Source organism: Phocoena phocoena, chromosome 12, assembly GCF_963924675.1.
Source record: "Phocoena phocoena chromosome 12, mPhoPho1.1, whole genome shotgun sequence".
Taxonomy (NCBI): Eukaryota; Metazoa; Chordata; class Mammalia; order Artiodactyla; family Phocoenidae; genus Phocoena; species Phocoena phocoena.
In genome coordinates, this window is record NC_089230.1 from 50,062,666 (window position 1) to 50,089,077 (window position 26,412).

Here is a 26,412-nt window from a genome sequence, read left to right on the forward strand (position 1 = left end):
ATGGAACCTGTCCTCAGCCCTCCTCTAGCCCTCCTCTCTCCCTCTACTCTCCCCTTGAGTAGTATCATCGTCTTTCTTGACTTCAACGGTCAACTCCATGTAGATGACGCTAAGTCTGCTTTTCTGGCTTTAATTTCTCTGCTAAGCATGGGTTCTTCTCTCCAGTTTCCCACCGGACAGTCCCACTTGGCTGTTCTGCTGGCACCTTAAAGTTTTACACGAGGGCTAATTACATCATTTCCCTCCCTCCTCTCGCCAAATCAGTTCCCTTACGTAACCCTCTAATTTCTGACAGTAACATTATCATTTTCTGAGCTACCCAGGGTCAAATCTCTGTTTAATTCACTCTCCTTTTCCCCACACTCTAGAGCCAAAGTGGAGGAGAGGGACTGCCAAGGGGTGGGAGGACCGACCTTCCTGAGAAACTTGCGCTCAGAAAAAGGAAGAATTGGACAGTGGAGCTGTACTGAGCAAGAAGGGTGAAAGATTAGGACTTGAAGGACCCTCTGGGAGGCAGGTTTGGAGGTCAGAGAAGAGAGATCAGGTGTAAGACGAAGGAAAGAAACCATGTTATCTGGGAGGGGGGGGGTGCCAGACAGTTCTAAGTTCAAAAATGTTAAATCTGAAGCAGGGAAAGAATATATTTCTCTAGGAATTGAACTCAAAATCAAGTGGGTCAGGCGGTAAAGAAGAAAAGGCTGGAAATATGAAGGAATCCATAAAAATAGGAACATTAGTTTAAATCAACCTGGGTTTAATAGTTACGTTATATACCTACAAATTACCTAACTGTAAATGTGAGTACCTTGAGATTTTCTTCAATTACGGTAAAGCAGCTTTGTACATAGTGTCCCCAAGACACAAGAGGACAAATGAGACACCAGGGAAATTGGGGCTTGTTTGTGATTGTGACGCATACAAAAGACTCTTCTCCAGTCCCCAGAAAGGGGGCACGATGGAAACCACAACAGACTTCCTGATGGAGGTGACTCCAGGAATTTTCCTCAGTTCCTGTATTATCCCTTCCCAATTGTTGGGCCTTATAAGCCAGAAATGAACCCTAACACCTCCTGATAATCCACTGAGATTAATATTGACAAACCTCTATTTCGTCTGTGTCACCTCCTTAAGTGATGCAATTTAATGCTGGGATCTAGAGGGCCTAGCCTTTTATCTGGCCCGTATTTCTCTTTCCCCAGGTTTCGAGGAGCTCTCCCGAAAGCCTAACATTCTGGAATTTAGTAATCATGCACAGATTAACCTTCTTTACGCTAATGATTTTGCAGACAAACGCCCGTCTCCAGTTTTGCCAGACTGGGAATATTAATCCTTCCACTTAGTGGGAAGTGGCGCTGGTCCCTCTGAGCATCAACAATCATCCTCTCAACCTTCTCAAAATGCTATTAAGCAACTGACAGGTAGAACTGAACTCATGGAAGTACCAGAGTTTTGTCAAAGAATAGGGCATCAGAATACTATTATCTGGACATGCGGATCATCAAAAAGTAGGCCCCCTGGGCTTCCCTGATGGCGCAGTGGTTGAGAACCTGCCTGCCAATGCAGGGGACACAGGTTTGGGCCCTGGTCTGGGAGGATCCCACATGCCACGGAGCAACTGGGCCTGTGAGCCATGGCCGCTGAGCCTGCGCGTCCGGAGCCTGTGCTCCGCAACGGGAGAGGCTATGACAGTGAGAGGCCCGCGCACCGCGATGAAGAGTGGCCCCCGCTCGCCACAACTAGAGAAAGCCCTCGCACAGAAACGAAGACCCAACACAGCCAAAAATAAATAAATAAATAAATAAATTTAAAAAGTAGGCCCCTACTGGCAGCTCTCTTGCCCTCCACTGCCTTACTAACCACCCAAAGCACGCCTGGCACAGAGCAGCCACCGCATAAACACTTGTGAAATCAATGTCTCTTGATGTCAGTGGTGCAGTAATAAACATACATGTATGTGTACACAAATACATATATGTAAGAAACAATGCAAAGGAAACTTTCAAAAATCTCAACACTTCAGTATTTTTTCCTCTAAGCATCACTGGCCCCTATGCTGTGGAGGAGCTTTTTTTTCTTTCGTGCCCATTCCTTGATCTCGATCCTTTAGCTCCATTATAATCAGTCTAAAATCTAATAACTGCAGCAACACCTCTTAATTGGGGCTGCTGTGTGTGAGATCTTAACCCTCCAATCCGTCCGTACCACTGACACACTTTCCTCCTGCCACATTTCAGCTTTTCGGCCTTTATCAGTTTAACATCTTGCACATGCCCACCTGTCTGCCACTCTGATCTCATCTCCTCCTCCCCTTGCACTGACCTCCAACCGCTCTGTGTTACTCCAAGTCTGCACTCTGCAGCCTGGTATTCAAGGCCCATGACCGTAGCCTCTGAATCTCACCTCCCACGCCTCCCCCACGGAACTCTCTGCTCTGGACAGACCTACCTTTTCAGCAGCCCCCAAACACACCGTATCCCTTTTCCTCGGTGACAGTTTCCCAAATCCTACACAACCTGCAGGACCCAGCTTCACACGCCTTCTACTCATTCGATGGCCTCCAACAGGGCTGCTTTAGGGAGACAGGACAACTCTAGCACTGGGTCAGATGGCAGGATGCACAGCATTCTTTAACAGCAGTTAAAGTCATAAAGGAGAGGAAGTCCTGCCCTTATCTTTTTGCCTTGCTGTGTTCTCTCTGGCTTACAGACATTATTCTATTAGTACAGCCGCAAGTCATTTATTTATTTTTTCAATCGAACAAAGTTGCTTTTAAAAAATGCCTTGAGCTAGAGTTACCGGTTCTGAAGGCTGGTGTAATTGAACAATTCTGCCCGTGGCCAGATCTGTTTGGGTCAATGTGCACATGAGCGAGCTGGTGAAAAGCCAGTCAGTGCGACATGTTCGCAAGAGCAGAGATTTTCATCTGTTCTTATAGTGAAGTCAAGTTGCTTACATTTTTATCATTTGGATGATACAAAACAGTTTTTCTTTGTTTTCATTAAACACAAGGGAACGTCCAGTTCAGGGGATTCTGCAAATGAAATACCCTAAAACTATATCTCCCTTCCCCCGAATTTGTAAACGTACATACACATAGTGACAGTGTACAGCTGACACAAATGGCTCTTGGTGACCACAGCAGGAGCACATTCTCAGGTGGAGGCAATAATGGGCCCCTTTCTCCTGCTGGACTGGGATGTGGGCTGCTGACTGCGCTCCTGAGAGAGGCCTCGGGCTGTGCAAGCCCCTCCCCCGCCAGATGCCAGGCAGGCTCAGAGGAAGGCTTTGGAGATGATGACAGTGCCCGGTGAGTGGTGGTGGGCAGCGAGGAGGGAGTTACTATAGTGACCTTTCCCCCACACCCTAGAGGGACGCAAGGACCTCGGGACAAGACAGGGGCATCTGACCCACTGAGTCAGTTTGCATTTGAGGAGGCCGAAGCAAGGGAAGAGGGAAAGGAGAGGAGTGTAGGGAGAAGTGCACAGTACATACTGGCATACCAGAGGTTCTAGCTCTGGATTTGATGTATTTTTGGTCACAATAATACTCAATTCTCCTTTATACCAACTGATTTAATTATATATTTTTATTCTATACAAATACATTTATATATTTGTTTTTATTTTTAAATTTATAAATTATGTATAAATATATAAATGCATATACATATATCCAGTCAGCACTCCTATCTGTAGGTTCCGCATCTACAGATTTAACTAACCACGGACGGTGTACTGTATCCGTGGATACAGAGGACCGAGTATGGGACCTGAGCATCTGTGGACTTTAGTATCTGGGGCAGGTCCCCCATGGATGCTGAGGGACAACTATATATATATATACATGAAAGAGCTTTTTAAAACAAGACAAGAATTCCAAAAGCTTTTACATAAAAATTAAAAGCAGAGTATCTCAATGGAAGAATGGTTGAGAATCTGAGGTACATCTTCATCACAGAATATTATGCTGCCAATAAAAAGAATAAGTCTATTGAGTTTTTTTACTATGTATTGTTAAAATAGAAAAGAGACATGCACAGAATATTCCATTTTTGAAAACCTATGAGTGGGGTTTCCCTGGTGGCACTGTGGTTAAGAACCTGCCTGCCAATGCAGGTGACATGGGCTTGAGCCCTGGTCCGGTAAGATCCCACATGCTGCGGAGCAACTAAGCCCGTGCACCACAACTACTGAGCCTGCGCTCTAGAGCCCGCAAGCCACAACTACTGAGCCCACATGCCACAACTACCGAAGCCCACGTACCTAGACCATGTGATCCGCAACAAGAGAAACCACCTCAATGAGAAGCCCACGCACCTCAACGAAGAGTAGCCCCTGCTCACCGCAACTAGAGAAAGCCCGCACACAGCAATGAAGACCCAATGCAGCCAAAAATAAAAAAAAATAAATTTATATTAAAAAAAAAAGAAAACCTATGAGTGTATTAAAAGGTGCTGAGCACATCTGTGTGAACAATATTGGCTAACAGGGAGAACCAGGAGGAGAAACAAGGAGGAAAAGAGGGTGACGGAAAACAAGCAAAAAAAACTCTTAGAAAGAGGAAGTTCATGATAAAAATCAAGAATTATATAAAATTATACCTATGTAAGTGTATATAATACATATGCATGTAAAATGCATGGAAGAATGGTTACTAAAATGTTGGAGGTGGATTATCTAAGGGTGAAAATAATTCAGGTGATTTTTATACTCTTTCTCATACTTCTTTTTTTACATTTTAACAAGAAACATAATAATTATATAACCCAAATAACTATTTTCATTGAGGGAAAAATTTAAATAACTCCATAACACTGTCAGCATGAAAATAATGTTACTTAAGTCTCCCTAGCCAAAAGATGACACATCCAGTAGAATTTTGAATCACTCATAACTAAAGGAGGTTTTCACAGTCTTTTTTGAAATGGAGACAGACCACAAAGTCCAAAATTAATAATTATCATATACACTTTTAGCATCTTTAAGGCAGGGCCTAAATCTAATTTTTAGCACACTTTCCCCAAGGCTTCGAGCACGCAGTCCTTGATCAAGCCCCATTAACTGACAAGCACATTTCAAATCTCATCAATTATTACACCAAAGATGCTATTATCTGATATACAAATGCTATTAAAGAGTAAAATCTCTTTTAAAGAAGAGTATGAGACCTGAAGCAGCTCCAATGAAAATAATTCAACTATGAAATTTAATCTGCCGCAAAAGAAGTCATGAAACTCTAACACATAACACATTTTTTCTTCCTGCCCTGGTCATACTAAATGTATCTGGCTTTGCTACCGCCGTCTACACACGCCCTCAACAACTGTCCACTCAGTGTCATTAAATTCTGTTTTCTTTACTGTAGATACAATATTTATGATATAAGCTACCAATCTTCATGAACAATCTCCAGGCTAGACCTGTCTTAAACTCTGAAAGTTAACACTCTGCCTATTAAAATTCTGATTATAACATGCAATTGTTTTGAAGAGGTGCTGATTTTTCATTCTTCCAGTCTTGCTTTCTCCGCAGGGTAGTGGAAATAGATGTCTACATGCTGGAGACATGCTCCGTGAAAAGCTATGGAATAGCCTTTCCAGAGGAAATGGGCACACACGGGGCAGAGGTGTGGCTAGGAGTGCCACCCTGATCCCCGAGGCTGGGCACCCTCACCTGGCTACAGGTAACAGCCCAACTGTTTCCCATTACACCCACTGGCAGGTAAGCGGCATTAGACAACGTGAAGACTAACTTTACACGTCTAACTCTTTCAAGTAAAATACTTACTTGGACTAACAAGTGGCCTGAATTAGGCAAACATGTACCAGACTTCTTGGTGTTCTCGTTTATCTGTGTCATCAAATTCATCAATATTTCTACAGCACCTTTGCCAATCATTTCATGAAGAAATCCTGGATTTCCAGAAATGAATTTGATCACCCCCATGCAGTATAAGAAAGCTTCGGTGTTAGCTTGCAGCTCTTCACTTCTCAGGACCTCCAATAATGATTCTGTCAAAAAGATGAATTATTACAAATGGATGAGTAGAACAGCTGGAAAGAGAGATATTAAAGCACTTGTATGTGAACATCAAATACGATTTGTAAAATGTTAGCCAGAACCTACATTCAAATGCTTGTGAAGAGTTGCTCACATGGCATAAACAGGAAAGCTTACTTTTAGCTAAGACAAATCTCTGTAACAGTAATGACAGCAAAAAGATGGGATTATTATATGTAAATAAGAAAGTGTTCTTTTAACTGAGTGCCATTCCTTGCCTTTTTTTTTTTTTTTTTTTTTTTGTGGTACGCGGGCCTCTCACTGTTGTGGCCTCTCCCGTTGCGGAGCACAGGCTCCAGACGCGCAGGCTCAGCGGCCATGTCTCACGGGCCCAGCCGCTCCGCGGCATGTGGGATCCTCCTGGACCGGGGCACGAACCCGTGTCCCCTGCATTAGCAGGCGGACTCTCAACCACTGCGCCACCAGGGAAGGCCACCATTCCTTGCCCCTTATTAATATTTGCCAAACTTTATTTTTGGTTACAAACAGTTTGAGTTATTATAGAATAACTAATAATCAAAGCAATTTAAGAGTTAAATTTCAACAAACCTTTAAGAATATACTGGTTGCTGTATGAATGGAAAGTTAATCAAGATAGGAACTTTTAAAAGTATCTCAACAGTAGAAAGGGGTGCTTCGAATATAACATCCACCCTTTCCCAAGACAACTTAAAGAACATCCATCCAAATAACATACAAGTACTAGGTTTTAGGATTAATCCAGGCAGCTCTGATAAAGTTAAACATGCCTATCTCACATTAATTTTTATTAATGTCAATGTGATCATCTGTCAGAACCTTTCTTTGTTTTTAGTCTCTTACTCTCAATGAGCTGATTCAGTGTTAGAAATTTCTTTCAGTACTGGCTTTGTCCCTGTCTGCTGGGATTAAAAAAAAAAAAAAAAAAAGAAAGAAAGAAGAAGACCATTTATCCTATGTTGCAAAAAGAGGACTTAAAGCCTTTTCCATGTTGCTGCCTTCCCTTAGATCAACAATACTAATTCATAAAAGATTTCTGTTTAGGTAACTATTTAAGCATCTTAATTATTTAAGGGTATATAAAGAATTACACATTATTAGCTAGATAATTAGAATGTATTAAAACTCCTCTACCTACATATTTGAAACACATTTGACACACTGTGATGTCAATTTTATACAACAGTTATAGATGTTTTCCCAGTTCTAATCATTCCTACTATATCAAAAGATCAAACATTTCAATTATGTCAAACACTATTAAATGTATTTTTTCTAGTAATAAAACCAAGACTAGGAAATGAATTTTTAAATAGGAACCACTTTATAAATTATATATTATTACTACAGGCATTTAAAAAAAAAATAGCAGGCTATCCTCCTAGGTTCCGAAGGATACATTAAGTGAAACATGGAAAACATAGAGGACAGAGAAAAAACAGGCATCACCTAACTTCTGCATATTATGAGAAAATAAAATATTCCAGTTATCATTAATTATAACTTTGCTCTCCAAACTTTTCATTCATACTCAAGTACAACATTTGCTCAATGGTAGTGCTGAATAATACTCACCCAGAATGCCATCATTTTGAATCAGAGAATCATTCTTCTCACTCCTGCTAATTTTAAATATAAGCTTACAGACATTAAGAAGATTCTTTCCACTCACTTTAAGCTGCAGAGAAAGAAATCACATTTCCACTGCAGGGGAATAAAGATATGCCATAATTTTTAAACATAAACACCTAATTTAAAAAGTGCGGCAAGAGAATTTTTAAAACATAAATAAAAGTTCCAAGGAAATCAACTTTCAAAAGTTTTGGCCTCATATTTGCCAACTATGGTATCTAATTAACTCACTTATAGTAAACAATGTAAGTGATATTTAGAGTAAGCACCTTTTAATGATAAGCCTTTATTTCTTACTTCATAAAGTCTCATGCTTATATGTGAAATTATTATTTTTCAAAGAATATATGAGGAAAAGGGGGGGCTGATGTTGATAAATTTAATTAAATGGAGTAATCGCCTTCCACAAAAGTAAAGGAAGATGGATACTAAAATTTCAGATTAAACTAACCTAGAAAAGAATACATCATGGAGGTGAAGGAAAGAAAAGAAAGGGGAAAGGTACAATTATATTTATCATTTGTATAAAATAAAATGAAAAAGTAATATTCTTTGATTAGATAATACATATGTACTTATTACAATATTTAAGCCTATTTCTGGAATGCTTTGAGAAAATCGCAAGTAACGTTCAAAGGTTAAAATTACCTTCTAAATCACAGAAAAAGATTCAAGTAAATTAAGCAATAAGGAAGTATACTCTTTAAAAAGAAAACACAGTATAGGAGGACTGAATCAAATGGTCTAAATTAGCTGCATATTTATGTAAAGTAGTAAAAGTTAAAATAAAAAATCCTAAATGCCCAACATTTAAGAATAATTTAATAAATTGGGGAACATCAATACTATTCATATTAAGCCATCACAAAAGTGTAACAGTGAGCACCACGCATAAGAAGACATAACCTACTGTAAGATGGAAACACCATGTGCCCTCATTGCAAGAGTGTAGAATATATTTGTAGCAATGAGGTCATCTGAACAAATAAATATATCTGTGTGAAAAGGATGGCATATAGGTCATTATTTTATAATTAAAAAGTATCCTTAAAAAAAAGGGTCTTCCCTGGTGGCACAGTGGTTAAGAATAAGCCTGCCAACGCAGGGGACACGGATTCAAGTACTAGTCTGGGACGATCCCACGTGCCGCGGAGCAACTAAGCCCGTGTGTCATAACTACTGAGCCTGCACTCTGGAGCCACAACTACTGAGCCCACGTGCCTAGAGCCCGTGCTCCACAACAAGAGAAGCCACCGCAGTGAGAAGGCCGCGCACCGCAACAAAGAGTAGCTCCTGCTCACCGCCAAGTAGAGAAAGCCTGCGTGCAGCAACAAAGACCCAACGCAGCCAAAAATAATTAATCTAAAAAAAAGAAAAAATTCCTTTAGAAAAAAAGTATCCTTATATCTTCAATATTGTTTACTTATTCTTTAAATTTTATTTATTTAGGGCCACAACTACTGAAGCCCGCATGCCTAGAGACCACGCGCTGCTACAAGAGCGCAGGCTCAGTAGTTGTGGTGCACGGGCTTAGCTGCTCCGCGGCATGTGGGATCTTCCCAGACCAGGGATCAAACCCGTGTCCCCTGCATTGGCAGGCGGATTCCCAACCACTGCGCCACCAGGGAAGCCCTCAATATTGTTTATTAATGAGTTTTCAGCTAGTAAAAAAAGAAAAAAGAAAATGGAATTTGTCAGACATATTTTTAAAAGATTCATTCTATATTTGATCCACAAATATTATTGAGCTCCTATTGTGTACCAGGCACTGTGCTGTTTGCTGTAGGAAATACCAAGGTGAACGTGGTCAGCCCCGAGCTGGAGAGAAAGGGGGAGGTGAGTATTATTCATGGAGCAGCTTCTGTCTGACCCTCTGCTCTGGTGCTTTTCATGACATCTCAGAGCAAACCCTGCAAATTAGCTGTAGTCATTCCCATTTTGCAACTGAAGAGTCTGCTCCTCAGACAGGCCATGTCATCTCATCTCAGCATCACCTGGGTGTGTATTAGAAATGCAGAATCTCAGGCCCCACCAGCCGTATTGAACCAGAACCTGCATTTTACAACTTTGCCAGGGGATCGTGTGTACATTCAAGTCTGAGAAGCTCTGTTATGGAAGGCTCAGAAACTGTCACACGTGGCAGAATGGAAATTCTTTGTTCTCAGGATGAAAAAAGGAAATGGAAACTTAAAAAAAATGTTTTCAATGTTTAGGTATTTTTAAAATGTTGTTTAAAAACCTAGGGAAAAAAAGCTGACTAGAGAGAAAAAGAATCTGCATCAATGGAAATATATATTGCCCTTTATATTTGGGAATATATTTTAATCTCTTGGCAATCTTCCACTACATTATGAGCCTTTGAGGTCAAAACCATGATTTGTTACTCTTTCTACATGTGGAACATAGCATCTGCTATGTACTTAGTGAAACTTGTTGAATAAATGAATGAATACAACTAACCACACTCCCCACTCCAAGACTTACATTTTTAGTGAAAAGTGGGAAAGAAAACAACAACAACAAAAAAAGAACACCTGGTATCAGAGTTTTCATTAAAAAAAAACCCCAACAAACCCCACCATTTCCAGGCCTGCTATAAGGTCAGTTTACATTCAGAGCAAATTCCTATACCTTCTCTTTTGGTAACTGTAAAATTATGACTTTGAGACAAAAAAAAGACAATAAAACATTAAATTATATGCAAGGAATACAGACTACCCTGTATAAAACAGCACTTGCCCCAACACAGGCCATTCCCTTTACTCTGCTTTATTTTTTTCCCACAGTGCTCATCAGCCCCTTTAGCACTTCAGGTGTTTACTCTCTGTCTCTCCTGCTACATGGCCAGCCTGCAGGGCAGGGGTTATTTTATTCACTTTCATTCCCTGGCACAAAGTAGGCTCTTGCAGTGGGGTAGTTCACCTTTATGTTAAACATAGGAGTTTATTTTATTTAAAGCAAATTTGGAAAATTAAAGAAAAGGGAAGTTTAAAAATCACTCATAACACTGCCACTATATATAGTCACTGTTGACATACTGCTATTTCTTTTCTGGTTTTCCCCCTGTATAGGATGTTAGATTGTCTTCCCTTCCTGAATGTAGTTGCTTTCACACTGTATATATGTTTGTACTCTTAAAAAATCTTAAAATAGGCAGATATATTTTTGTAAGATTTTTTGGATACAAAGGTTAAAATGAAAATGGCTATCTGGCAAACCCCACTTAACCAAAGAATGCAAGAAATCAGAACTAACATTAAACTCACTGGATTTTTTTTAACTATAAATAATTTTAAATGTCTGAATTATAATATTAAACTGGTAGATAAAATCTTAGCAGAAGTTATTTTAAAAAAATTTACTCCTATTATCTTCAGTTTTTTGTCAAATTTTTTTTCTTCAACAGCTTTTTATGATGTCCTTTAAAAAAAAATTTACATAGAACCCCATTACCAAGGTCTAAGGGAAGCAATGTCTTGCCTGGAGCATTACAGAAGATTCACGTGGCAGATGGGAAGTGGGACTTGTTGGTCCATCCTGGCCGCCATCTACACTCAATCAAAAAGGACAGCCCACCCACCTCCGCACTCTGGACTGTAGCCTAGCGGTCTTTGCCCAATTCAGCCAGGCGGTCAGTGTCATGGAAAGGGCTTTATCTAAACGTATGTTTCGTTCACAATGTGTTCACTGCCTGGCAGATCGCAGCCTTTTGCCCTAAAATATTTAAATTGTGCCATGTATATAATTAATTTGAATGGCACCTTTAATAACCAAGATGACATTTTCTCTGCAGAGCATTAACAAATTCATGGCATTTTCCTTCTTCCTTTCTCTCTTTTATTTATTTACTTACTTGGTACAGAGCACAATGCCTAGGATGAAAAACAAAGGCAGAGGTTGGGCAGCTGGTTGCTTGGGTCCAGCCCAGGGCAGCTACACCAGTAGAGCCCTCCAGCCTCACACTGGGGTCTCCTGGGCCAGGAGGTGCCCCAAATCCAGGGCTGGAGAAGGAACTGGGCAAGCGTGCAGTTATCTTTTCATCTCTACTTATAACTTCTGACTTTAAATCCTCCCTGTGGTTTATGGTCTTTCCGTTTCATTAAATCTGATCCATTTTCATCAATGAGATGGGATTAAACTACTACTGAAATCATTATTTCAAGGAAATGTTGCTTTCTGCATCACGTATCATATCACAGTTTTTACAAAGAGGGTGAATAGTTTAGGGTGGCAGCTAAATAAGAACGTACTTCTCCAAAACACTGCATGGAATGTGTAGTCAGAATATTCTGCTTTATGAAATGCTTCAAAGTAAGAAATAGAGGGCACCCTTACTAAACTATGAGTAAGTATGCCAACACTTACCTTCACTGTGTACTTTAAGATTTTAAATTATATGAATTACGGGTGTTAATAGCTTTTACTTTTATGAAACCAGGTAAACAAAGCTTCATTCATTTGTTTTAGCGGCTCTCTTAGAACGGTCTATAATAATTGTGTCTTATCTTTTGGTTCCAACTGTTTATGGCTGTGACAACAAAGGGCTGCCCTCAAACAATGATATCATTTTGTTTGAGACAGAGCTTCTACATACTTTTATTAAAGGTGTCTGGCCTTTTCTTCTAACACCTCACAGGAGCCTTCTATGACCACCAAGCAGCTGGTTCTGTTTCACGCGGCCTCATAAAGCACCTGGCCACTATGACCACAGCCCAAGTTATCTGAAGTTATTTATTAAATCACGTGATAGAACCAAGCACCCAGCAGAAACCGTAGGGCAGAAACCACAGTCTGCTCTCCGATACTGATCTCCAGTCAGGTTACCTGAACAACTGTTTTGAATGTGTTTGCCTATTGTCACTTTTTTTTTTAAAAACCTTGCCACAGTCCATGTGTAAGCGTTTATTTGAACATTTTATCTGTACTCGGCCTTAGTTCCTTAGATGGTACTTTCTGGTCAAAATGCTGGGATGTCAGTTTACCACCTTAATTTTTTTTCAAGATTCTAAACAAACACACTGCATTTCTAATCACCTTTGTTATATTTACAAATAAAGCATTAAACAGAACTTTTACATGCTACAGTCTACGAGACCAGAGGAAGGAAAAACTTACTGCTAGAATAATTTTTGCAAGTTTAAGGCTCAGCAAGTCTGAGCCAACATCAACAAGTTTATATAGGGTCTTCAGGAGAATACTTCTTCTCTTAAATTTACTTCCAAGCATGTTTCCTTCCTCTAAAGCGTGGTGAAGCTGTGTGCAAGCAGCACAAACCGTTTCAATGTTTTCTTCTGTCAGGGCAAAGAGAGCAAAGCAGAACTTACTCATTGAGGTCAAGTTTACAAGTGTGTCAAACACAGAAGGTGTTAAGTAAAACCCCATAATTCGTTCCCCAGACATCTTCAAATTCCTCAACTATGTTTCTTTTTTTTTCCGTTTCTTATCATTTCCATCTACCTTATTTTTTTTTTCCATTTTGTTGCTCCATCTCCTACCATGTTGACTTCTTTACTAATCAGTTAGCTTATCTAAAACACACAGCCTTTCAAAGAGTGTATTGAGAAGTGGAACTGCATTATCTCAGCTGCTCTCCTTTATTCCTGATGAGCCACCCACCAATGCTCTGCTCAGGGCCCCAGAAGCATTCCACTCACGACTCTGCCGTCGACCCTCCGCCACACAGTTCCAAGGGCCCAGAATGTTCTCCTTACCCTCGTCCCTACTGATTTTGGTCCTTCAAGGCTCTGTTTACTTTCTGGCTCCTCTAGAAAAGGTGCACCATGCAACATTCAACAAATACTGTTATCTTTCACATATATATGCATGTTGTGTTACATGCCCAATGCCCTCAAATAGATGTCATGCTAAGTGAGTAGGAACCATGTTTGACACATCTTTGTACCGATAGTGCATGGTGCAGTGAAAATACTGTACTGACAGCCTATAATGTAGTTCAATGCAGATTCATTTTCTAGTATGTCTATTGATAAAAACGCTGATCAACATTTTCCTATGAGAATAATGCTCATTATCTGAGAGAGGAAGGTGCAAGTGGAACAAAATCTCAAAATGTCACCACATCCACCATTATCTGGAGGTGCGTATTAGCAGAGAGGATAATAAAAAGAAGACTTTAGTTAGGAAACGGGAGACCTAGACCACTTCATTTTATAATTGGGATTCTGAGGAAAGCAATTTTTGCAAGTGGTAGCCCTACCAACAGGCATACAAGGAAGAAAAGTAGCACACAAACTAGAACAGGAGGGGAATACAAGGATCCAAGGTATAAGGCATTCAGTTGAAAAATATTATCTCTGATAGATTCCGTCACAAAATTTAAAAGTAGGAAACCAATCTTAAACAAATACCATAATGTGCTCTTGAAAGCCCGCATAGAGGAAGTGTGCGCCTGCAGAAGGAAATGACTCAGGCCATTTTTAGCTCTTTTCAACAATAACATCTAAGAAAAAATTTTAAACCTCAATAGCTAAGTAACCTTCCATGCCTTTCAGTTACGCGCTTAAATAAATGAATTGATGGGAAATGACTTCGACTAACTTTAAATAAAGGGAAAAACCTGAGCTCTACTGTAAGAAATAGTTTTGTTTTGTTGTTTTATTCTTCTGTTACTGGCAGTTTCTTCACAAAGCCCAAGTCCAGGCTGAGGGCTACTCTGTGGCAGTGGGTAGACGTCAAGGTATTTTTCTAATACTTCCCTCCGCAAACTCTTCAGCCTGGTGGGTTCTACTTAAGAGTAGCTGTTTTAGCTTACAAGAAATTAAAAAGGAAGGCTCCCGGGTCAAATTTTAAACTGTTGATCAAATTGCCTCTTTCTACCAGTTGGTCTGTTAGAACTGCCACGTAGCCTCAAAAGACAGCTTGAATCTAAGAGCCATCAAGATCCTTAAGGGGCTAAAGCTAGTGGGTGAAAGTCTGATGAGTAATGGAAAGCAAGGCAGACTCAAAGTAACTTCTCCCCATAAGATACCTATTCATTAGAAAGTGAAAAACAGTGATTTTACAGTGGAAAAACCTGGCAGACACCACCTTCCCCAAGTGATCGAAGTCCACGTCACCAGTAAAGGACCAAATCAGCATCACGTGCGTCCGGATAGGACACACTGGGAAGGACACAGCACCACTCGTACTGCACACTGCCCCAAACACCTCACAAGCATCCAATGGTGAGAACAAACCAGACAAACCCAGTTTGTGGGGCAGTCTATAAAATAATTGGCCTTTTCTCCTCAAATACATCAAGATCCTGAAAGAGACATGACAAACAACTGTCTTTTCTTCCTATAAAGGAAATCATTAGGATAACGGGCACAATCTGAATAAGGTCTGTAACTTCCAGATACGTAACAGAATGCCCTTGTTTCTAAAAATACATGCTAGAGTACTTAGGGATATGGGGTATCATGATGGCTATTTGTTCTCAAACGGTTCAAAAAAGGGGAAAAGACAATGTGTGCGTGTATTGGGGGGGTGTGTACAGAAAAAGAGAGCAAGAGGGAGAGAGGCGGGCAGGGAGAGAGAGAATGATAAAGCTTATGTGGTAAAATGTTAATATTTTTGGAATCTGGGGGAAGAGCATACAGGATTTCTTTGTACTATTCTTGCAACTTTTCTAAAAGTCTGAAATTAGGTCAAAATAAAAAGTCAAAGAAAGAAAGGAGGGAGGGAGGGAGGGAGGGAGGGAAGGGAGGAAGGAAAGATCTCAAAGGGTCAAGTAACCTAGTCCTACCACCACTTGTTCTTAAAGTTGTCTGTGGAAGAGATGTCATCCTTCAGCATTTAATAATCCCCCAAGAAGGGAGATTCATCCACATTTCAAATCCCAAACTCCTGCTAAGTTTTCTCTGTTAGTACCTGTGGTGACAGAGCCCTCAGAACCCTCTTAAAATCCTTCAAGCTGAAGACTTTCTCCAAGACAGGCCTTTGTGCTGCCCCTATCCTCCCCACTGTGCTCCTCCTGGTATGTTTTTTTCTTTTACCTTTGCCCAGATTGATTGCTCTTCCCATTAGTTTTTAGGCACATCTCCTAAAATAAAGGACCCAATGTTAATCAGGCTATCATGAGGGTGAAAATGACTGACCCTAGGGGGAACAAATTCATCATGGTCTTATTCTCAGGGTTTTGAGCTGCAGTGGACTTTGGTGATGTTCTAGCCTCGGCTATGCCTCACCTGGCAGGTGAGAGCACCTCTGCGCACAGAGATCAGGTGATTCCCAGCCATCTGCTTCGTTAGCAGCACCAGGACCAGAAACCCCATCCAGGGCTCCCACGTTAACCAGCAACACTGCCAAGCACCATCAGAGAGCCCAGGAGGCGTGAGGTCATTTGAACCTTTAAGGAAGTAGGTCTTTTGCACAACTTCCCTGGTTCGTTGGTGGGAAGGACTCATTTACCCTGCTTCTCCTAGGGCTTCTTCCAGTGGCTACCATGCTGGTTCGCTCATCCAAGGAGCACTCATTCCACAGTTGTTAGTGAGGGCCTCATGTGTGCTGTGGGCCAGGCACTGGGCTCGGCCCTGGGCCAGGACTGCAGCTCCAGAGGAGCCCATTTCAACTTCAGAAGTGGAATCCCTGAGGAGCAGCAAGGGGGCAGAAGGTGGGATGGGGGGTGGGCATTCCATAGGTCAAGCTTTCCATAGGTCACCTTGGCAGAGACCCATGGGTTGTGAGCCTTCCTTGCTGGGGCATTCCAGAGTGTAAGGGTTGGGCATATCCCAGGCCACTTCCTGTTCTGAGTGGCCTCCCTGACATGCATGCTCAACCTTAGGAAAGAGGACATACAGTCCTCCCTCAGGATCCACAGGGGATTGGTTCTAGGACCCCTGCATATACCAAAATCCATGGATGCTCAAGTCCCTTGTATAAAATGACATAGTATAGTCGGCCCTCCACATCCGCGGGTTCTGCGTCCTCGAATTCAAACCACCACAGATCAAAATTCCATTTGCAGTTGGTTGAATCTGTGGGTGTGGAACCTGTAGCCATGGAGGGCCGACTGTATATGTTTGGATCTAGAAAACCACAGGCACACCTGCCAAGGATGCCAGTCTATGAGACTTAGGGTTTCAGAGGCCTGAAATGTTTTAATTTTTCACCGTTTTTCATGAACTGCCACTCTACAGTGTTCAAACTGGCATTTCCTTGGGAAGAGGAGGTGATAATTTATATTCCAAAGGGAATTTCAGAAGTAGGTTCTTTTGCTGCATTTAAAGTATAATTTTACTCATTGAAAATTAAGTTTACATGTATTGATAACATCTAATACATACATTACTGGGTAAATAAAATAGATGACTTCATTTGTTTTTGAACATGTTCACAGAAATGATAGTCAAAGTATGCTGAAAATATCAGGGCAATGAGGAACATATAAATAAGTGCAGATATTTTTAATGTAAAACAACTTTTTTCTTTTTTACCTTTTTCTAATTCACGCAAAATCGGTACGATCCTTGTATTCCAAAAGACTTCACCTACTTCTATTTCTGTATCTTTTTCTTGCAAGTCGAGTTTTGAGTCTGCAATAAAAACCCAGAAGAGGAGAAAGAGCCATGAAAAAGGAGTTATAACTGGAGCACCGCCATGAGACTGTGTTACCCATCCGTATAATTAACAAACTCTAGAATTACATTACGCTTTGCCCCCCAAGCCCAACTAATTCTAATTAGAACTACATTTCTTCTAATCAAATCATCCCAAATTAAACTCAGATAAGATAATGTAAAGAAATCAGAACTTTAAACTCTGGGATACTGCATAAAGTCTTCAGCTTTGTAAATGTTGAAATTATTATCAGTGTGGCAAAGAGTTTGGAGTTTTTTTTTGTTTGTTTGTTTTTTTACTTAAACGTATCCCTCTGTAATATAAAATAAATAGAAAACTATCGATATGAAAAGAATAAGGATTTTGAAAATGTTTAATGAAAAATTTTCTGAAAGGGAGGCCTGCAGGGACTATCTTTCCTATAGAAAATAAAATGTCCACATTATTGTGAGGCCAGTGCTGTTCACGCCCGTGGCTTTGTGTGGGGCAGCGGGAAGCCCGAGCTCTGGGTGCTGGCAGATCTCATTTCAAATCCCAACTCCATTACTGATGCACTGGGTGACAGGGGTCTGGTTTCTTATCCTTCCTGAGCCTCATCAGCAAAACAGAGATTAAAATATTTGCCTTCAGGGTTATGAGAATTCAAAGACATGATATAGGCAAAGCTCTGAGCCCAGTGCCTAGCATCTAGTAACACTCAATCAATATGGATTTCACTTCCCTGATTAAAAAACCAACAAACAGATCATCACTGTCTGAAGCGTATCGGGCTGTATGATGTCACCACATCACCGGGAAGAGATGCTGCCTGAGGATGCAGGCTGTGGAAGAGTAACAGCTCCCACAGCTTGTGTACTTTAGATCTAGCAGGCCTGTATTTAATTTTTGTCACACTATGAGGAGGTCCCCAAACTGTCACTATGTTCCAGATGAAGAAAGTGGGGCTCAGGGTTATTAAGTGACCTGCCCAAGGTCATAGAGCTCCAGAGCCCTTGCACTTGACCTCTTCAGGGCCATTCTGCCTGAAGCAAACAGGAAAACTAGAAGGTAACTTTGGGGAGAAATGTAAATCACATTAGAAACTGCAAATCATGATTACATTTCATACAGGCAAGATCTCCAGGTCTAAAACACTGACAGTCTAGCCGGAGGGGGCACCGCTGTGCTGGGCACTAAGCAGCAGTGCTACAGACAAAATCCTCAGGCTTCCTTCTCTGAAGGCCACCCCCTAAGGCCCTCACCTGGCACCCAGCCTATACTGGTTCAGGGAGTCCGTGCCTGCTTAGAGCAGACCTGGTACCAAATAAGTGCCCCCGCAGTGGGTGCCTGGACCCTAAAAATGTCACACGGAGAGTTAGAAATCATAGGGGCAATCAGAAGGTTCTGCAGAGAGAGAGAGAGTAGTGAAAGGGTGTGTGGCTTGTATATTTTTAGGGTGTTTTAACTCAAAACCAAGACAAGCTGACCAGGGAAGCCTGCTAAGAGCACTGGTTCTAGAGTCACTGTCTGGGTTTGACTCCTAGCTCTGTCACCTACTAGCTGACTCTGGGCAAGTTGCTTCACTTTCCCTCTGTAAAATGGGGTAACAGTGAGCATCTCCAAGTAATGGGATTACAGGTTATTATCTTCTCTTATGTGCTCCTGTATTTTCCCAAACCTCTCATGTACTTGTATTACTCTTGAGAAAAAAATACCCAACACATATTAAATTTTCCAAGCAGTGGTGATATCACCCAGGAGAACCTGGACAGCTCTCCCCCCCAGTGTACAGGCCTTTCCCTGACACTCCGTGCTGGAAACGGCCACCCCCAGCTGCTGTGAGTCCAGGCTTGCTTTTATCAACCCTTCCTAATATCAAGAGGGGCCGATGCACACTGGGCATGAAGAGCATTTGAGCAGCCAAAGCAGATAGAAAGGATGTCAACAAAGCTGTTATTAAACAATGTAGGTGCGGTCAATGGTTTTAATAGCAAGGTTGCACAGAATCTGCCCAACCCCAAAGGAAGAATTCACCAAAACACATAGTTGAATTGTCTTTAGGACAAAACCAGTCCATATCAGTTCACAATCCCCTCAGCCAAAACCTTTGGGACCAGACGTGGTTGGGGATTCAGAAAATGTTGAATTTGAGTAAGGCAATATGGTGCCCACACTGCATGACATACCACCACCAGCGGGGTCTCCTGAGGCAGCACCCTGCAGCAAAACACGTGAATACTCACACTAAAGAAACAAAGACTATAACTGGCCTCCCATCAGTGCGGGTCAGGCATTGTCACTAAGTGAGTTTGTGCAGTATTTCAGCTTTCAGAGCTTTTGGGGTTTCAGAATTGCAGGAAAAGGATTGCAGACCACCATCTCCATCTTTTGGATTATTACTTTTATGAATCTTCCCTCACATTGATAAATCATGGTTATGGATCCTAAAAGTAAACATGACTATTCAAGCAATATGAAAAAGCCATAGTGGCTCATATTCCCAGGTATCAGACATAGTCAAAGTCCAAAGTATGTGAATAAATTCAACATATATCAAGGCAAGGGGAAAGCCAGGAGATAATAAGCCAGGCAAAAAATATAATAGACGACTATTTATGACACACTTAAATTTATTAGAAATACAGACCTCAAGTCCAATCAGTTCAAAGCAGCCTTTTCACCTTCTATGCGACATGCTCTTTAGCAGGACCGCTCTATGAGAAACCACGATTATCAAACCGTTTGTCAGGACAAACAAAACTGATAACATGTTCACCCCAGGAAGAGCTGAATTACAGGGGTGAGCCAGAAATCACAGAGCAGTTTATTTAGCCTTTGGAAAGGAAAGGCCCTCGTAGGCCCTTCTGAATGTTTCTGAGATTTGTTTCTTCTCAGAACAGAAGTTTGCCAGACACTGTGGTGTAAGTCGGCTTTCAACCCTCTCCCAGGAACCCCTGTGCAAGCAGTGGTGTCCGGCTATGGCCTTTCGCCTCCCACATCTCCTCCAACTCTGCTCTCCACAAAACCCCCATTTTATACACTAACCCAGCTTCTACCCTAGAAACTGAAGCCTGGAGTCATGTGACTACTTTTTAAGATCCACAGATGACAAATAAATACAGTTTGTCTCCGTCCCGGGCAACAACCCATTTAGAAAGCACTTTCATCTAGGTTCACAGTTTGCTAAATATAAAAATTATGATTCAACAGGAAATTGGGTAAGTCAAGCAGAAATTTCAGCATGTTTGTGAAGATTTTGCTGTCTCAGTTGTTATAGTTCTTAACCGCAGCTCTGAGTTCTGGACACAAAAACTTGACACAATGTTTATTGGCTGCTGTTTTTAGCACGTACACGTAAGACGCTTAGCAACAATGCTGATGAGGAAATCAGTCTATCTAAGATTTTCCTGAGTACTACAGAAATTCCCACTGGTCACAAAAGTCATCTGATTGATAAGAAATTAGTTCTGAAGGTAATAAAATATTTTTGAACTGAATATTAATTTGGTTTCATAAAAGATCACGTGCACCAAAAAAAGTATGAAGAAGGTAACAAACACCTGTGTACCCACAAATAGTTTGGTCAGATACTAACTGTATTTTCATTCTCCTCCTTATTTCAAAGAAATAAACATTACAGATATTGTTAAGGCTCTCTGTGTGCCTACCCCATCCATTCCCCTCCCCAGGGGTTACCACCACTCTAAATTCAATGATTATTTTTATCATGCTTGACTTTACATGTTTACCACACAGATCTGTAACCATAAACAACACATGTCATTGTTTTTCCAACTTAATTTTTTCATGTAATGTTATGTTTGTAGTCATTTCATTCAATATTATAAATGTGCTCTGGTTCATTTTTCTAACTGCTATGTTCCATTGTATGAATACACTCTGTAGCATTTCTAGCCTGTGATTTATATTGTTATATACTTTCTCAAACAGTTCAAGTTGCAAAGGGCTGATTTCCTATAGTTAATACAGTTTCATTTAAGGGAGCCATGATTTTGACTCAAGTACTGAACTTAAGGACAATGTGGATGTCAAGTTTTGCAACCTTCCAAGTGCTTTTGCAAAATAATTTCTGTGCAGTCATTAAGATTGTAATCTACAGATGCTTGAGGCACTAGAGCTGGGTAATGGTAAGAGTGCTAAGACTGTTGTGAAAATAATAAAAATTTATCAAAATAAATGCTGACATGTGTGACCAAGCTGGACTAAGTTCCTGGAATTTTCAAAGAGTGAGCCAACATCAGACCTCTTTAGTGCAAATGATTATCCTACAGACGGAGATTCTGAGGATAAGATGAAGGAGTGCTGGGGACCTCTAAGAACACGGGAGCCTCACCTGTTTCGGTGTCTAGCCTGCTCCGGTCTGAGCTTCGGGAGCATAAGGAGGCCCCTGAACGCCTCTTCCCCTGGTCCCTGGGAGGAAAAGGAATACACACAACACTCAGCACAAATGCCAAAGCAGTTCTCTTTTTGTAAGTGTCAAGAGTCAAGAGTTGGCTAAATATAATTTCTAAAGAAACCAGAAATGGAGTTTGGTACTCCATACCTCATTTCAAGCAACCTCTGGTTTTCAACTGAGATTTATCTTTTAAAGACAAGTCAGATTTGCTTTACAGTATGAAATACAGCTACTAGAAACAACAACAAAATAAATCCAAAGTTTATTTTGCAAATCAAAAAAAAACTGATTAAGGATCTACACCACAAGAGGTCACTGTTGCAGTAAGAAAGAACTCTGGTACGCTTGAATCACAAAAGCCTAGTAGTGTTTAGGGGCTGGAAAAGACCTCTTTCTCTCACACTCTGGTACACACGTGCTCCAGGCAAGAAGACTGTTCCCAAATTGGTCAGATGTGGCGAGGATCACACGGCAGGGTCAGATCTGGAACCCACGTCTCATTTTTCCAACTCACTGCTCTTCCCACCAAATCACTAAGTCTCCTGTCTCCATTTTATAATTTTAAAATTAATTAATATTCTCTAAAAAAATTTTTTTAAAGAAATATTTGACATGATAAAAAATCGAAGGTAAATTCAAGCAGTCCCCAGATGACAAATATTTTGTGTTTCAAATGAAAATTTGGTGGCTGGCCAACAGCAGGATTATATGCCTGGGTTTTTTGTTTTGAAACTTATATACAATGTAGAGATGGTCTATGAAGGACATAACTTCTCTTTAGCTAGAGCTGATACTTAAAACACTTACTTTTAAATATCTGTACAAAATTCCAAGGTAAAAAAGAAAAACTACTTAGAGAATAATAGCGCAAGTTTTACAACAAAAATTTCATTTTCGCCATCAAATATAATATTTGCCGCAAAAATCATAAAGAATGCACACTCATGTGGCCAGGGTCACCCATGAACATCTGTGGCTGCCCACTGCTCCTGCTTCCTGCGTAGTGAGACCCGCAGCAAATGTTCAGTGCTGTGTCTTGGACCTTGGCTTTGACTACTGCCCCAAGGATTCGTTTCTCCAAATGTCGTTTTTTCCATAAACATTTCCTTTTTTAAAAAACACCTGATTTAACACTTCCTTTTATCGTACAATAGAGAAAAGATCGTGTTACTCTCCCCAAAAGGGTCTAATTATTTAATACTCTGAAACAATTGCTTTATTTTTATATACAGTAAAATCATAGATCTGGTAGCAAAATGTTCTGGCCAATCCAAGAAAGAAATGGGGATGGGATCCTTTCCGTCAACACTCTCAGGGTAGAGATGCAAATGGAGATCTCAAAGAAGACAGAAATAAATAAAGTCAACACTATGAAAAGGCAGAATACCAAAAGTTTGGCAGGGTGTAAGGCCAAGGAAGTTCCCAGACTTCAATTCCACAAATAAGAAAGTCTGAGGACCACAGAGACAAGCCTTTCTTTTCATTATGGTCCTAAACAGCTACTGAAATCAAGCAGGATAGTTTGCATCTAATGCAAGTCCCTGATCCATCCTACCTGAGGACATGGCCGTGATGAGGCTGCCTCCGTAAATACCACATTTGTGTGTCCCCATTTGGAGGGGCGGTTAAGAAGGGTCCTTCTTATCAAATACCAAACCTTGACAGTGCTGGGTCTTACTGGTTCTCAAGAAGAGCACAGGGTTGGCACCCACTAATCCTCTGTGTGATCATCATGGTACAGTGGTTGAGTGTGCAGGCTCTGGACCTAAACTACCTGGGGTCAAATCCTCGGTACAAGTATTGTCAGCCATGTGGCCTTGGTAAGTTACTTAACCTCTTGGCCTTGTTTTCCTTTTCTTAAAATGAGGGCAATGTCTCTACTTAGCACAGTGACTGGTACATTTGAAGAACTTAATAAATTGTCAATATTCTTTCTCTCTTTTGTTCCGAGTCAACAAGCACCTGTCTGAGCAGCCCAGTGCTGGGTGTTACTGTGATAAAGAATGTATAAGACATTGCCCAGAAGTTTAAAATCTACTTTGAGGAACTAAGGAAGTTTTTTTTTTTTAATGGAAAATTCTAATGGATTCTCTAATCAAATACTAGAACGTGAAATTCAGCAGGTTACAAGGACTAGAGGGATGCTGAGGAGGAAGTGATTACTGAGAGGGAGAAGTGGACCACAGGGTGGGACTTAAAAGCATAAAAGTCAAACCGACAAATGACAACACTGCTCTCAGTGGGGGGAGTAGCGTGAGTGAAGGTAAAGAGGAACATGAGAAGCCTGGTGGGTAGCGTAAGGGGGTAACTGCACAGGGCCAGCAACTTAGGAATAGGTTTCTGCTGGCAGGTATCAGGAACAGCTGTCTGAAACTCTGTGTTGAATCAATGGGCCCAATTAGATGGGCAATAAGGATCTGTCCTAGGTTCTTATACGAGGAAATGATGAGATTTGGAGTTCTGTGATGACAAAAGTATTTAGGAGACTTGGCGGGAGGTAACAAGGACTAATTCTTTGAAGGTGATAGTGGGACTGGAGAAGCAGGAACAAATTCAAGAGACCCTATAAATGAAAAGTTGATAGGATTCAGTGGATGATTTCAGGCAGAAGAAAGATGAAAAGGCAGACCTGGAGGAACAGGACAGCAGGGTTGCCATAACAGAAATGGGGAGGTGAGAGAGCAGCACAGTTTGAGGGGTAAAGCAGATCTCTGTTTTGCCATGTTGAGTTTCTGATGAAAGACGGAGCATCAGCAAAGGAGATGTGGAGATCAGGAAAGGAGCTCCGTTAGAAGTCAAAGCAGTACACTGGGACTAGAGTTATCAGAAGAGTGGCTCAAAGACCAGAATCTCAGGACACGGCCTTGTCTCAGACAGTCACAAGTAAAGGACAGAAATAGAAAAAGAAGTCCAAAGCGAGAAGACAGAGAAAACATGCTCTTGTGCAGTCCAGCATGTTGAGAAAGTGAGCGTGATTGACAGGTCCAGGAAGATGAAGACGGAGGACGAACCGTCCGGTCTGGAGAGGGTAAGCCTAAAAGGGTTTCTGTGGAGCATGCAGCTCAGGACCCACAGAAAGCATGAAGCGGGGAGAGAGGCATCCAGAAAAGAAATTCCCTCTCTGCTCAAGACTAGATGCCCTTGTACTCAAAGAAGAACTGTCTCACTGTAAATTCTACCCATTGATCTTGGCTCTACTTATGAAACAAATCTTTATACTTCTTCCTCTTGACCATCCTTCAAATATTTAAATATGTCGTGGTCACCACTTAAGTTCATCTCCTACGGCTTAAATCCTATGGTTCCGCCACTTCTTAGCTGTGTGACCTTGGGTTAAGTTTTTAACCTAAGCTTTGGTTTCCTTATCTGCATATGAGGGGGTGGTAAATAACAGTGCCCCTCAACGTAAGGCTGTTGTGAGGATTAAACAACGTGATGTGGAATCGCTTAGCACAGTTCCAGGCACACAGTAAATACTCAGCAAGTGTTTACTATTATCATGGCTGTCACCACTGTTCTCATTGACAAACTCCAGTCCCTTCAACTGTTCCTCATCAAATCTCTTCGTCAGCCTGTTCAGTTACTCAGAGTGAGTGTCAGTTTGTCTGGAACCCAGCACTGAGCTAAAGATATGGCCTGAGGAGCAAAGAGGAGAGCTTCTAAAATGATGCAGCCTAAAACTGCGTGAGCGGTTTTGGTGGTCACATCACAGTGTTGGTCAATTCTCGCCTTTTCTTCTATATGCAGCTAAAGGCAGATTTCCCCCATCTATGTTGGACTCCTTCTTATTAAATTTCAGTGTTATACTTGGCAAAGGGTTTCTGCCTATTAAATGTTTCTAGATCTTGATTCAAACATCCAGTATAATTGTTCTTCTTCTCAGCTTTCTGTTCCATGCTGTTAAAGACCATAATTAAATTTTTTTGGAATATCTTTTGATGTACCAAGAATAAAACAATTCCAGAAAATATTCTTTAAAGCTCTTTTGTGAAATCCTTCTTAAAGCCCCAATAAGACCATTTCATTAGGATATCTTCATCTACAAATAACAGAAACCTGATTCTAACTGACTTAAACAGTAAATGGAATTTATTGGCTCATGTAATCCAAAAGTCAAGCACTAGGGGTGGGTTTTAGCTGTGGTGTGATCAGGGCACTGGCTCCATCTTTCTGCAATTCTCTTACCTCTGCCCTTCCTCTGGTTCCATCTGTAATCAGGTTGGAGTCCTGAGGAAAGCATAGTGGGTATGGCACTCCCAGGTCTCTCTGCTGTAGCCCACATATTTCAGAGCAAAAACAAGGTCCTCTCTTCCCAATCATTAACAAGAGTCCCATCTTTCACTCTGAACAACCAGAACCAAGCTCTGTAGCCAAGGCAACGTCACACACTGACTGAGTTACTACTGCCCATACATGCACCAGTCACATTGGTAACATCTACTTCTGGATCATTTACACTCCAAAGAAAGAAAAGTATATTTCTTTAAAAGTATTCCAAAATTCAGATTTTGCTATAATTCAGACAGTTCTTCCAATTATTATGACTGAGGTTCTTTACTCAGGAGTCAGCAACTTTTTCTTAAACAGCCAGACAGTATATATTTTACACTTTGTGGGCCAAGTGGCAAAACAGAGGCTATTAATGTAGGTACTTTTGTAACCATTTAAAATGTAATTATTTTAAAATGCAGAAAAAAATTCTCGGCTTAAGGGCTATAAAACAAACAAACAAACAAAAAACCAGATGGCTGGCCAGATCTTGCTCCAGGACCATAGTTTGTTGAC

The 26,412-nt window shown here is 41.0% G+C and overlaps 1 protein-coding gene across 1 annotated transcript in view; it reads right to left on the reverse strand.

The window, feature by feature from the left end:
- The window catches only part of ARMC2 (armadillo repeat containing 2), a 105,601-nt gene that overhangs the window by 48,189 nt on the left and 31,000 nt on the right, over positions 1-26,412 (reverse strand). Inside the window, exons 6-10 of the mRNA XM_065888821.1 lie at positions 21,565-21,641; positions 17,108-17,206; positions 12,786-12,961; positions 7,614-7,716; positions 5,787-6,010 (exon numbers count right to left, since the gene is read on the reverse strand). Of these exons, the coding sequence (XP_065744893.1) occupies positions 5,787-6,010; positions 7,614-7,716; positions 12,786-12,961; positions 17,108-17,206; positions 21,565-21,641 (679 nt within the window). The remainder of the gene's footprint in view (positions 1-5,786; positions 6,011-7,613; positions 7,717-12,785; positions 12,962-17,107; positions 17,207-21,564; positions 21,642-26,412) is intronic.